The sequence below is a fragment of the Electrona antarctica genome, assembly GCF_951216825.1.
Source record: "Electrona antarctica genome assembly, chromosome: 11".
In the NCBI taxonomy this organism is placed as follows: Eukaryota; Metazoa; Chordata; class Actinopteri; order Myctophiformes; family Myctophidae; genus Electrona; species Electrona antarctica.
In genome coordinates, this window is record NC_136792.1 from 32,586,946 (window position 1) to 32,601,918 (window position 14,973).

At 43.7% G+C, this 14,973-nt stretch overlaps 2 protein-coding genes across 2 annotated transcripts in view; one reads left to right on the top strand and one right to left on the bottom strand.

The window, feature by feature from the left end:
* Window positions 1-14,973, top strand: part of veph1 (ventricular zone expressed PH domain-containing 1) — a 143,889-nt gene that overhangs the window by 28,175 nt on the left and 100,741 nt on the right. The window lies entirely within an intron of this gene.
* Window positions 5,018-14,973, bottom strand: part of ptx3a (pentraxin 3, long a) — a 12,443-nt gene continuing 2,487 nt past the window's right edge. The window contains exons 2-4 of the mRNA XM_079513590.1: window positions 12,985-13,144; window positions 12,030-12,472; window positions 5,018-6,042 (exon numbers count right to left, since the gene is read on the bottom strand). Coding sequence (XP_079369716.1) covers window positions 5,366-6,042; window positions 12,030-12,472; window positions 12,985-13,144 — 1,280 coding nt within the window. The 3' untranslated portion in view covers window positions 5,018-5,365. The remainder of the gene's footprint in view (window positions 6,043-12,029; window positions 12,473-12,984; window positions 13,145-14,973) is intronic.

A 14,973-nucleotide genomic window follows, 5' to 3' on the forward strand; every position in this document is an offset into this window, starting at 1 on the left:
CACTCACACACGCACATACACACGTGCGTTTGTATATATAAATCCACACGTAGCCTGCAAAACCAATAACAGTCCCAGCACGCCTCACTTGAGGAAGTGGGGTGATGAGGTGATGAGGTAATGAGGTTCGGGTGAGGTCGAGGACGGGCTATGTGAGGTGGTCAGTTACTTGTGCAAACAGTGTGTGTGTGTGTGTGTGTGCGTGCGTGCGTGCGTGCGTGCGTGCGTGCGTGCGTGCGCGTGATACAGGAAACTCCCAGCAGGATACAGTGTAAAGGTTTCACTGTTAACTACAGTAAACCACATTGGACTCATTATCAAGTAGGGTATACTCTCTCTCTCTCACACACACACACACACACACACACACACACACACACACACACACACACACACACCCATTCCAACATGTTAACAAGGAGGTTTTAATGTCCTTCCTTCTCTACCTGAAGCCTGATGTTAAGGTAAAGGTAGCCGTAAAGTTTTGTATGTTGCAGCTGTTAAAGTTCCAGATCTCCTGTCTCTCCCCTACTGACTGTGACATACATATGCAGTCGGTGTGGTGTACCCCGGCTGATATGTTTTGGAAAAAGGCACAGTTCTGTGAACAATTCCAGCCTGCTTGTACAGATTCAAACAGCAGATAATACCTTTAAAGTTTTCTTCCACAAACATGACCAGTTTACCAGTTTTTGTGTTAATCAGACTCATGTGTAGGCCTATGTTTCATTACTGTATTAGGCATAGCTTATCAGTCCTATAATCCTATTGGCAAAGCTGTTGTTGTTGTTGAATGACGAGGGACCAAGAAGAGAATTTCCCATGCATTTTTCCCATAGACGTTTCAAAAAGTACTTATTTAAAGACCTGTAAGCCTCAGACAATTTTTTGGGCCGAAAAAATAATTAGAAAGAAGAAAACAAGAAATTATCACATAGTGATATTTGTCAGGTGAAAGAAGTGCTGTCTCCGTTGTGTTCTTGTCTCCGTTGTGCTCTCCCCCCATATTAGTATGATTATTATTTTAGTAACGTGTATGTTTGTGTGCACAACCTCGCAGCCTTTTTTGCGTTCGTTTCCGACGTTCTGTGCGTGGTTCAATGACTGTATTTTGTTGTGGCTTTCCTGCTCATAACATAACAGCTGTTTTCGCTTCGAGGCTCCGGTGGTAAAGCTTGCTCGCTGTGTTGTGGAAATCAGCCCTTTCGCGGTGCGTGTGGCATAGCTTAGGAGGCAGGCAATCATACTACATTCCCATTGGCTTAGGCAGCATGTGTGGCAGCCTATCAGGACTAGGCATTCAGTATGACTAGGTGGTGACTATGGCCCAATCCCAATCCACTCCCTTGCTGACTCAATGAGCCCTCACTGATTTAGCTGCGCGTTCATGTGAAGTCTGCGAGGGCTTGAGGGATGTCCCATTTGAAATCGGTAAGTCAGTGAGGGCTCAGCCCTGCCCCTTTATGTGCCCTTTGCCAAAGTCAGTTTTGATGCTGACTTTAGCTGACTTTGGCAAATAAATTACCCACAGTTCATAGCGTTACCAGGGGAATGAGGGAGATCCTCCGAACGTCAATCATTTAAGTATGCAAATTAGATATGTATTGCGGTTAGAATGTATAGACGATAGGCTATATATTTAATAATAATAATAATAAGGGAAACATGATGAGAAATGACTAATGAGCAAAGTAAAAGAATATGGAAATGCAATGTATAATGAACATTATTATATATGAATATTACAACCCCTATCACACAGGAAATGAAACTAATAATAAAACGATCAGCTTAAATACTAAAATAGACTGCATGATAGACATGTATAAATAGTCCAAGCATGTAGGCACTGGCTGTGAATAAGGACAGTTTGTATAAAGTGATGCAAAGTGTCATGAATGGCGGACTCATCTTCAAAGTGCTGTCCCATTCCTTTCACAACAATTTGGAGCCCTTGCAGCCTCTCACCCTCAAGCAGTTTACAGCTGACGTCACTAAAGTCAATGAGGGTTCAGAGCTCAGGGCTTGAGGGAGGCAATTGGGATTGGGCCTATGACTAGGTCGTCTACATTTCATGAGCTTTCATTAGTCAGCAGAAGGGAGTTCCAACCGCGCCTCAAGCCTACTGTATATGGCAGGCCTGTCTGGTGCATCTCAGAGGCAGGACAGGAGGAAGGAAGGCACTGGAGCAACAGGACAGGAGGGAGGAAGGCACTGGAGCAACAGGACAGGAGGAAGGAAGGCACTGGAGCAACAGGACAGGAGGAAGGAAGGCACTGGAGCAACAGGACAGGAGGAAGGAAGGCACTGGAGCAACAGGACAGGAGGGAGGAAGGCACTGGAGCAACAGGACAGGAGGAAGGAAGGCACTGGAGCAACAGGACAGGAGGAAGGAAGGCACTGGAGCAACAGGACAGGAGGAAGGAAGGCACTGGAGCAACAGGACAGGAGGAAGGAAGGCACTGGAGCAACAGGACAGGAGGAAGGAAGGCACTGGAGCAACAGGACAGGAGGAAGGAAGGCACTGGAGCAACAGGACAGGAGGAAGGAAGGCACTGGAGCAACTCGGACAGTTGAAGCCCTTATTTTATTATCAGGGTGCAAGTAATAAAGAGACAACGTTTCGATGTATCAGTCACATCTGACGAAGGTGTGACTGATACATCGAAATGCGAGCTGAAGTGGTTAAGTAACTTAATAACTAAAGTTTTCAAATAAATGTAGTGGAGTAAAAAGTAGGCTACACTATTTGGATCTGAGATCTAGTGGAGTACTGTAGATGTAGTGGAAGTTAAGTACAAATACCTCAGAAATGTACTTAAATACAGTATGTAAGTAAATGTACTTAGTTACTTAGTTTACAACATTGGAAAAAGGTCTGGATTTAACCGGAGAACCCTAGAGTAGAATGTCTTCTGTACTACATTAGGAGAACATGCCTTGATATCTTTATCACTTGAATAAAGTTAACTTGAATAAATCTAACTTGAATATATTCACTTGAATATATGTAATATCTGTAATAATTGACGGATGACTGTATAACTTTAATTATCCTCTAATAACTATTAATGGTCATATAGAGTATGCAACATTTTTTCAGATATGGGCCTATGGATTTTCTGAATTGACAGTATTAAGTTACTCAGTATTCACCATTTTGAAAGTTGTAGATTTAATTAATAAAATTCCTCTCCATCCCACCAATTACGTAATGCAAAAAGAAAAACATTTATGTACAAATACATTCAATCTTACTTGTTAACAAGAACAACAAACACAATTTACATTATGATACAAGTCACATTAGATTATCCATTACTCTGTAAACATTGTCCACAGCTTCTCTGTTCAAATTCTTAACCATTTTGTCCCAAAATGGATGTGAAGCTAGCTAGTATCATCATTATCTATTGGTACACATTATTTAAAATCCCAAGAAACAAAAACAAAACCAAAATGGAAACACACATAATCCCTACAATTATATGAAAACTACGGAACAAATTACAAGACAGGAAAATAAAATAAAATTGTCTGTCTCATCATAGGAATGTAAACAGTCTGAGGAATACAAAGTTGCAAATGCAAATGTTTCAAAAGACGCTTTAAAAAGCTTAAACAATGAAGTCACTTTTTAAAAGAAATGAATGTAACTGCCTTTTAAGCTTCTTCTCTATTCGCAGGCTATGCTCGAAAGGACTCATGCACTATACAGCAGTTTTAGCCTGCATTAATACAATTATCAAATAGGATACATTTACTGCACCACATTAGAGTTAACCTCTATTTTAACTTTTCATCATCTATTAAGTTAATATACAAAAATGTATTTGAAAGATAGAAAAAACATTCTTTCTTTTTTTTTTTACTTACACTAACATTTCATATGCACACACTCAGGAAAGGCACTTTGGACATTCAAATGTTTTTTTTTCTTTTTTTCCCCTGTTTTTTGTAGATGTACAAGCTCACAGCGCACCATATCGTCTATCAATTTTTATTTTTATTTGTATATTGCATTTCTTTTTTATTATGCTTTGAAATAATATTCAGAATTAAAATTAAAAAAATAAAAGTTTATTTATTTACTGGTGACACACATGTGTCCACAAATGGGTGGCGACACATATTTTCCCGACCTACTTTTGGATCCATTGGAAGGTGCATTTTTTTTTACCATTTCCTGATAAGTAGCGGTTTTGGACGTGCATGGCCTCCACCTGACAGCGATCACATGTGCAGGGCAGATACCAGATGGTGGACTACCTCCTGTACATCGACACACACAAGTCTTTATTCATTGTACTCTTTAAGCATGGCATATTTGATCACTCTTTATCTATTGGCTCAGTAAATATAGTCACTAATCAATAAACTTTCCAGTCTTAGTTAAGTCCTTAAGTGTGTGTGTGTGTGTGTGTGTGTGTGTGTGTTTGTGTGTGTGTGCGTGCGTGCGTGCGTGTGTGCGTGTGTGTTTGTTTGTGTGTGTGTGTGTTGTGCGTGCATGCATGTGTGTGTGTTACAGCCTCTGGCTGTCATAATTACATGTGGAATATAAAAGCATTTCACCAAACAACTTCAGTATCTCACAGCATTGGCTTTCTCCATTTGAACTTATAAATGCTGTCTGGCAGCATCAGCGTTCATGATGATGATGATGATGATGATGATGATGATGATTATAACTGAGATGATGATACACTTGGCATATTAATTAAACGACGACGACAACAATGATGATGATAATGATGAAGACATTGATGATGATTAAAACAATTACAAAGACTTACACCAGGGCTCCACCGGGCGCGTCAGCGTCGCGTCTCCGTCACCGTCAGGGAATGTTCCCTTTTTAATCAATGAAGGGTGGCTCCACTGCCCGCGTTGCGTTGCGTTGCGTTGACGCGTCGCGCGTGCATTAAAATTGAACCGGTGCGTTTTTTGACGCACGCGACGGAGACGCAACGCGTCCGGTGGAGCCCTGGCGTTAGTCATTGATATGGTAATAGTGGTGGTGGTGATGATTGATGAGGATGATCGGAATGATTATGAAGCAGTTGTGAGTTGGTTTGTCCCCTCTGCAGGCTTCATAGTCTTTTTGATGTGGTTCAGATCAATGATGATGGGATGAAAGCTTTGTAGTCCATTAGTTCAGTGGTTCTCAAAGAGATGGTAATTAGGAACCAAATGGACCCTTATAGGCCTGTAACTCTTGAGAGTGTACAAATGGAACCAAATGGACCCTTATGGGTCGATTTGGTTCCATCTGTACACTCTCAGAGTTATGGGAGTCAGTGGCTTAATGCATGCCAAACTGGGGCAAAATGAAAAGGTTGAAATGAAAAGGTTGAAGAATTAGGCTTTAGTTGACAAGCTGAGCTCCCCCGTGGGGCTCCATCTCCGTCACCCCCCATGCCACCACATTCCCCCTCAGCGCACAGCCCTCGCCCTCCAGCAAAGCCCGCTGGGAGATCTCCTCCTCTGACAGCACGCGATCCCACACGTTCACGCCGGTCATCTTCCCCACAAACGCCAGCTTGGGATCGGACCTGTCTTCGAACCCCGGTACACCGTTGGTGCTCCCTTTGCTGAAGGGGGACTCGGGGTAGCCCCACCAGTTCCTCTCCTGCCCCAGCAGGAGGGAGCCCCCGCCGGGTATCATGTGGCCCTCGGCCACCCCGGCCGTAGAGACCACCTTCTTGCCGTCGGCCCACAGCGACGTCAGGCCCTGCTGGGAGCTCCAGGCACCGCACAGGTGGAGCCACTCGGGAGCCCCGCCCTCTCTGACGATGCCCCGCCCCTCCACCAGGTGTGCTTCTCCTCCCACGGTGAAGAGGGCGGAGCTGCCGCTGAGCAGCAGCTGGATCTCGTAGGGGTTCCGGCGGCTTCCGTAGGAGAGCAGCACAGTCCTGTTGAAGACGGCGGTGGGCTTGACCCACAGGCAGGCGGTGAAGGAGGACAGGGACAGAGGGACTTCAGGGATGACGGAGGTGTAGATGCGACGGGAGCGCATGGGGTAGAGCAGGGTCATCTCACAACCTGTGGATGAGGAGAGCAAGGGGAGGCTTCTGTTAACTTTCATCACCAACACGTGACTCGTTCAAATATTGATATGGAAAAAGAGGAAGGCTTAGTAAGAGAAAGAGATTGCCACAGTAGTGAAATAGCAAAAATCATGCATTTTACAATACGGTTCAAATTAGTGATGGGAATTATCGATGAATTTATTCATTGATAATTGATAATCGGCAATTAATCGATGTCTGTCTGTCTGTCTGTCTGTCTGTCTGTCTGTCTGTCTGTCTGTCTGTCTGTCTGTCAGCTAGCTCTCTAAGGCCTGACTCACACCTTCGCATCTAGCATACAACATTGATGCATGCTAGATGTATGAAAGGGTTTGTTTACATCTTGCCCCAATGTGTTTCCAATGGAAGTCACATGGTTTGACACAACATTTGTGTTGTACGGCTTTTGGCTGTGTTTCGACTGCCCCCCACCCCCTCATACAACACAAATGTTGTGTCAAACCATGTGACTCCCATTGGAAATGCATTGTGAGCTTGCATCAGTCAATAAGTCTCATGCATCAGCTATACATCAATCTGTTGTGAAGGTGTGAGTCAGGCCTAAGCCCCCAGGGTTATTTGTTTGAACTTTTCCACAGAGACGTCAGAGCCAGATAAGCATCTCTCACTGGAATCTGTGGTGCACCTGAAGTTTTACTTTACTCTACTAACCAGTGGTTATATTAGTGGTTAGTAGAGTCACAGAAATATCATGGTTTGTTTAGACCAGGGACTCTCAAACTTTTTTATACCACAACCCCATATTATGAGAGAATTATGGGTCTAAACTTGGGTCTAACTTAGACTAGAGATGTCCCGATACTGTATCGGTATCGGAAAAGTATCGGTATCGGCCCTTATTTGTCATATCGGGTTATATCGGTATCGGCGAATATGACAGTCTAAGGGGTTGACACTATGGCAGGCAAATAAAATGTTGGGGCATGTGGAGTTTGCTTTCGAGTTGCCCAAACTGCAAGTGCACATTTGAGTGAGGAGTCTGCTATAAACACAACACGAGATATAGCTAGATAGCTATAAACACAACACGCGATCACAACACTGGTATCGGTATTCGGTATCGGCTAACACAGAAATTGTGCTATCGGGAATGAAAAAATGTGGACATCCATGTGCCCCATAGAACACTGGTTCTGGTCCTTCTTTAGACCCTTTGAACATCCATGTGCCCCATAGAACACTGGTTCTGGTCCTACTTTAGACCCTTTGAACATCCATGTGCCCCATAGAACACTGGTTCTATGGGTCTAACCCTAACCCATAGAACACTGGTTCTCCAAGTAGGGTCCAGGGACCCTCAGGGTTCCTTGAGGGGTTCCAAATGGACCCTTAAAGGTTATGGGGGGTTTTGAGAATAAAACGTTTGAGAATCACTGCCATATAAGTGGTGGTGCATTTATATAGTGGCACTGGAAACTATTCTGTTGACTGCTATGTACATTTAGTCAGGGGATATTAATACAATCTGGGAATACATTTCTTACCAAGAATTTTCTTCACCAATGTGTTTGTAAAGGTGTCTACTAACATATCCCACATTGGTTTATATTCAACCACCCTAGGGGAATTTTTGACAGCTGCTGAAAGTTGGGGTACCATCAACAGCCATTATATCAACATGCTCTAAATTTCAATATGCTTTAAGTAGCATGTGACGTGTCAAACTAGGGGGTTTTCATAATTCTGATCCATTCCAAGCATTAGCTTTGCACGAAAAACACTCCTTGGGCTAAAAATGGCCATAGCCGTCATCACAAATGTGATGAAGTCAGCACATTTGGGCATATTTGGGCAAGTGGCTATGGCCAAACTAGGGGGTCTATGGCCAAACTAGGGGTCAAACTAGGGGGTTTTCATGATTCTGAATCCATTCCAAGCATTAGTCTTGCACGAAAAACACTCCTTGGACTTAAAATGGCCATAGCCGTCACCACAAATGTGTTGAGGTCAGCACATTTGGGCACAATAGGGCACATTTGGGCAAGTGTCTATGGCCGTTTTTAGCCCAAGGAGTGTTTTTCGTTTTTCGTGGAATGGATTCAGAATGGTGAAAACCCCCTAGTTTGACACGTCACATGCTATTTAAAGCATAATGAAATTTAGAACATTTTGCCATATATTGGCTGTTGATGGTACCCCAACTTTCAGCAGCTGTCAAAAATTCCCCTAGGGTTGGTGAAGAAAATTCTTGGTAAGAAATGTATTCCCAGATTTGACATTAAACTGATAATATTCCCTGACTAATTGCACCTTTGGCCATGAAAAGTGGGTTCACATTAAAGTGCTGGTCCAATTAGCTTTTGACGTTTTTATATTTATATTCATCTGGCACAATTTTAATTCATTACAGCACTTTTGAACCACTTTCAACCTGGCGTCTATTTTGGGCATGTCATTACAGGTGAAAACTGCTTTTTAATTTTAACTTCAAGTGAGGGGCGCTTTTGTCATCATACATCATCATACATCATCACATTCCGGGCAATCACAATTTGCGTCTTCACTTTTCTGGCTTCACTTTTAGCTTCAATATGTAGCCAATCAAATCATCGCTATGGCCAATGTTTGTGTTCACCCAAACCAGGAAAGCCTCAAAAACAATTAAGTCACGTTCAAGTTACATTTTGTATGAATTGTATTGTTATTAACTAATAGTGCTGAAGGACAGATGTGCAGGTTGCAGGTGCGAGCAGGGTCACATGATAATGTCATCAATCATTGTGGTCCTATGTATTTAATTCATCAATCATACATAGTCTCTCTAAATGAATTAAATTACCCCCCCCCCCCCCCCCCCCCCCCCCCCCCCCCTCTCTCTCTTTCTCCCCCCCCCCCCCCCCCACTGTGTATATGTCCCTCTACCTACTCTCTGTTTCCCCACACTCCATTGTCCAGGCTGTGTGTTTAACTGACATCATGATGTTAACTGATGATCAGATTAGGTCAGGACCACTGCATGTTTTACATCATTCACGTGCCCCACCCATTCTCTTACTGCTACACGCACGTTGTATGGAAGGTTATTGAGGGCGCACCTTTTTCTCTGACCAAAGTCATTGTGCTGTAGGCTATTGTGAAAGGTAATTTTTGCGGCTTTACCTTTCAAAGAGACTAGAGAGAGAGAGTTTGTGTGTGTGTGTGTGTGTGTGTGTGTGTGTGTGTGTGTGTGTGTGTGTGTGTGTGTGTGTGTGTGTGTGTGTGTGTGTGTGTGTGTGTGTGTGTGTGTGTGTGTGTGTGTGTGTGTGTGTGTGTGTGTGTGTGTGTGTGTGTGTGTGTGTGTGTGTGTGTGTACACAGTATTCCTCTGTGTGGGGCCTTAGAGGGAATTTAGCTTCCATGAGATAATGCATCAACCGCAGCTCAAACAACGAGAGTTATGAGTTTTGGACAGGAAAGCTCAGTGGGAGGTACGAGATGGATTGTGTGTGTGTGTGTGTGTGTGTGTGTGTGTGTGTGTGTGTGTGTGTGTGTGTGTGTGTGTGTGTGTGTGTGTGTGTGTGTGTGTGTGTGTGTGTGTGTGTGTGTGTGTGTGTGTGTGTGTGTGTGTGTGTGTGTGTTTATGCTTCTGATAATTTAACATTATATTTAAGTTGTCAGTACAGCTTTTCTCATGTTTCATCTCCCCATCTGTCAGTTACATGTATATACTGTTCATGTCTGTCTGTCTGTCTGTCTGTCTGTCTGTCTGTCTGTCTGTCTGTCTGTCTGTCTGTCTGTCAAAAATATACATACATTGACACAGTGTCTTTTATGTCTAAGGTCCTTTGTCTAAAATGGGGATGTGGGCACTGGCAGTTGAGATACAGTAATAGGCAATATATCTTCTCTCTCTCTCTCTCTCTCTCCCATTGTGTCTCTCAACTGAGAGACACACTGGTTCTACCAGAGACCACAAGTCCCTAAATATTGACATTTTTCTCAGGTTTCTTCCTCCTTAGGGAACAGTGGAGAAACAATAATTTTGTACATGCTCTCTCTCTCTCTCTCTCTCTCTCTCTCTCTCTCTGTGTGTGTGTGTGTGTGTGTGTGTGTGTTCAAAACGTCTCCCATCTGGTTCTGCTTTCCTGAAGTACTTTGGTGTGGTTTCTGTGCCGACCTGCTAATGATTATGACTCCTTCCACTCTGTATGTAGGCCAGTCTTACACTGCCGGGCTATATAGACACGGTGTGTGTGTGTGTGTGTGTGAGCGAGCGAGCGTGTGTGCGTGCATGCTGGTGTGTATGTGTGCGTGTGTGCGTGTGTGCACACGTGCGTGCGTGCTTGCTTGCATCAGCATTTATGCCATACATTTGTGTATGTGGTTCACGTGCCTCTAAGCGTGCCTATTTGTTTGCATAAATGTGTGTGTGTGTGTGTGTGTGTGTGTGTGTGTGTGTGCAGCTGAGTAATGCAACCTAAACAATGTTGAGGTTTTTATTTGCCTAATGTGGCTCATTGAACAGGCCGGCGCCTATAGGAGCAGACATGAGCTGTGTTCACTCAATCACCCTCTGTTTATCAACCTTTTAATCTTAGATTAATATGCGTCACTGTTTGATCCACATGCCAATGCATGGTGAGTCAAACCAGAACAGAGCCATGTCGGGGAACACAATTACCTGCTATCTGAACCACTTCAACCCCAGCATCCATATTCCGGGGTCAACATAAGCCAAAAACAGCTAAACGTGTTAAGTTGTAAGCGTGTAGATCGGCTATTTTTGGTGTTACTGAAAGAATCTGTCCAGAGTAAGCTCAGGTCCAGTTTCCTAAATCTAGAGGGTTTAAGTGGTTAAATCAGGGCCTCTGTTATCCAAACCAAATGGACCCTTATGGATCTCCAGATGTATGGAGATTCTGGTTCTGTTGTTATTTGCTCCGGGTATGTCATGCCCAAATCAGAATTATCACGAGGCTGTACATTACTGAGTGTATTTCAGAGATCAGTCTGAGATCTAAGTCAATGAGGATTAGACAATGGCGCCATCAAAGCTGGACCAGAGGGTCCGAAGAGCTGGCCTTTGACTAGATGAGGTGTTTTGTTTTGATTTGAGAAAAGGAACAGAATGATCCCATTAACATCACTTTGAAAAAGAAGCATTATATAAATTCATCCTGGCGTCTATAGAGCGTCGCAGTCCCGCCCCCTTTCATGACGACGCCAGGCCCAGGAAATAGTTCCCAATGCATTTTTCCCATAGACATTTCAAAGCGTATTTATTTAAAGACCTTTTAAGCGTCGTACAAAGCCAACTCTCAAATCATGACAACAAACACAATATTTTGGACCAAACAAATAATTACAAAGAAGAAAAAACACAGAAAAAGTGTTGTAACCTTCCGTTGTTTTCTACTTTCTAATTCTTTGTTTTGCCCAAAACATTGTGTGTATTGTCATGACAAGAGTTGGCTTTGTCCGCGGCGTAAACGTCTTTAAATAAATACTTTTTGAAAAATCTATGAGGAAAATGAATGGCGATGTATTTTCTGGGTCTCTCGGGGGGGCGGGGCTGCGACGCTCTATACAGATGGACAGTAATGTTACTGAGTGAAGGGATATGTTGCTCCTTAATAGAGCCAGTCTGATATAGTCCAGTACATAAAATCTGGCATTGGTCGGACTCTAACAAGAACCAAGGTAAATTGATCTTGAGCTCTCCAGATAGACCGTAACGATAGTGGGGGAAGGGATAGGTTGCTACTTGAGGAGCCTGAACACAGCCAGAGGAAATGCAAAGAGGTATTTAGGACAACGGTGGGCAGGATTTCCTGGAACATTGCGTGGCCTGGGTGTGTCTCATGTTTCTGTTTGGAACGTGACCCAAATGTGTCAACACAGGGGAAAAAAAGATGACGCAGAGAGTTGGGGGTCAAAGGCTGGTCTGGTCCTGGGGAAGGTAGACAGACCAAGTGTGAAAGATCAAAGGGAGAGAGATGGCGGCAAAAACATGGTATCTTACCTGCAGGCAGGAATCTTTGCCTGGACGACCTCATGGTCTGCGCAAGTGCTGCCATGGTCTCCTTCAGGTCTGTTACCACGGCCGCCAGGGTCTTCTCCAGAGCTCCCGCCCCTTCTGGCAAAGTCACTTCCTGTTTCGGAGTCCCTCTGTCTCCTCTATCTGGAGCCTGGAATCGCGTCTTGGGGCTGGCCAGTGGCTCTGGTCCCTGCCCCAAACAGCTGGTCTCCAGCTTGGCGAGTCGGGAGACTTGCATCCGGGACATGGACAAAAGCTGGTGCAGAAAGGCCTCCAGCTGATTCTGAGAGGTATTTCCAGGTGTGACGATGTTGCGTTGGTGGAGATGTTCCAGGGTTTCCCGTAAACGGGTCTCCAACTGCAGGGACATTCTTCTTCCTGCCGTCTCCACGGCCACGCCGCAGGCACCTCCGTACTCGGCAACAAACCTTATGAATGGGAAATGAACGGTTAAAGGTTTCATGACATTAATTAAGAAAAATTACAAAAACCTTTTTTAATGTCACAATCCCTTTAGTTTAGTACAATACAGTCACATCAGTGGTTCTCAACTTTGGATCAGGTCTGACTCGAACATCTCCAAAGTGTTCGGGGCCCACCCATCTGACCACTTAACACGGTCACATAGGTGGGCTGCGTGCATTTCTATTTTAATGATCAATCAATTGATTGTGTTTTGGGCTTGGCTCAATGTAACCAACATAGGATTCCTTTTTAGTGGTATTACAATGACGTTTTCTTTTCAAGGTTAATGAAAAGAAATACCATGAATTTCTTTTATTGAATTGTTTTATGTTAATTTATCATTCAAATCTTAGTATTTTGAGTATCAATAGCCAATAGTATCAATAGCCTCACGGCACGCCAGTGGTCCGCGGCCTACAGGTTGAAATCACTGATTGTAGTTACAATAGAACAGAACACTGTTTGTTGAACTCACCTCAGCATCTCTCCACGAAGTGAGCCCATCTCCACCTTGATGATGTCATCAGCGTACTGCAGTAGCATGTTCTCTCGCATTTGACTGTTCTCCAGCATGGAGAAGAGCTTGTCCCACTTGGTCGTGTCCGGGGTCTTGCATGGGGCTGGACTTGGTGTAGCTGACAGAATTAAGAGAGGGAGGGGAAGAAACAAAGAAAGACAGGGAGAGACAGAGCAATGTTAAAGATGGAGTGCCATGATTTTTTTCCCACCCTAAAACATGATCATCAGGTCTTATTGTTATATAAGGAGGTATAATTTTTTTCAAAAAAGTGTAAGGTATTTGTTAAAATGTTGTTTTTATGTGGGCACGCCCACCAGTTCATTAAGTATGCCTGGTTTGCCTGGTGGGTGGTGATGGGTGGTGATCCACCTGAACTGAAGCCGCACCCACAGCTGTAGTTGTATGATAAAGGGGGAGGGGTTAGGGGAGGGGCTGATAATGTGATGTCACTATATTACTGTTTATTTCATTGGCCCGTTTGACTGTCAAGGGTTCAGCCTCCAGGAAGAAACCCTAAATACAAAGTTAATACACCATTGCACATAAAAACGACTCCAGGGTGTCTAATGAAGTACTGTCACCGCATAGACACATGAAAAACTGGAAAAATACAAAAATTGTGGCACTCCATCTTTAAAAATGTTGGGGAAAAATAGGCTGTTGGTCCATGAGCGATTGAGCGTGTTGACCCGCCTGCATGTTGTTCTACACTCAGCCCTGCCTTGTATGTTTTGACAGATGTGTGTCTATCAGTGGTTCTCAAACTTTTACAATTTCATGGACCCCCATAACTCTGAGAGTGTACACAGCATGGAACCTAATGTACCAATCGGTTCCATTTGTATACGCTCAGAGTTACAAACGTCACGGTATAAGGGTCCAGTTAGAACCCCCTCATGGAACCCTGAGGGTCACCTGGACTCCACTTTTAGAACCACTGGTCTACTTCTCCACCGTGAAGAGGAAGGTGTGAGGGTGAGAACGGGTGACGACAGGAAGATGAAGACATCAGACAGGATGCTGAGGTTTGTGTTTGGAGTGGGGCGGGTGGGTGGGTTACCACATAAACCGGATAATCTTGCAACATCCTTCAAACACGCATTTGACTGGAAAGGGACTTGATTCATTTGTCTTGTGAGGTGCAGGGGAAACGGGAAGGAAGAAGGCATATGGTGGGACGGTAACAGAAGAAGGCAGGAGATTCAGAATCAGATCAAATGAGTTGCAGTATTCACAAAGTTCAATACAAAGAATCGTATTTCTTTGCTGACATGGTTGGCATTAAAAACAGGTAAACTGTTACTGTAAACTGATTTTAAAAGGGGGAACGAAGGCACCTTGTTCCAATATTATTATTTATTATTATTAAAGGCATTATCAAGAGGTTTTGGTTCAGAATCGAAAGGTAATCGAAAGCAGCAGTCTCTATTGGTGTTATTTTACAGGATGTGGAAACATCTTGTGTCAGATGTGATAAGGACCTGACTTGTGTTTTGCTTAAATCAGATTTAAGATAAGCCCTTTGGCCCTTGATCCAGTTGGACTTCTTCTGCACTATACTGCCTGTTGAGCAGTAGCTCAATACTGAATTAAAAAAGTCTAATCCACTAATGTTGAGATTTTAATTGTAAAATCACTCATGTACTCATTGACTTTGTTGACTTTATTGGTTTAGCTTGTCAGGTTTTGCTCATAATTCTGGTGAGCAATTTAAAAGAAAAACATTTCTTGTTGTAAATGGTGCATTTATATAGCGCCTTTATCCAAGGCACTTTACATAGATGCATTACATTCACCCATTCACACACACATTCATACACCAATTGCAGCGGAAGCCATGCAAGGTACCAACCAGCACATCGGGAGCAAGTTGGGGTTCAGTGTCTTGCCCAAGGACACATGTAGACAGGAGGAGCCGGGATTCGAACCGCCGACCCATGGATC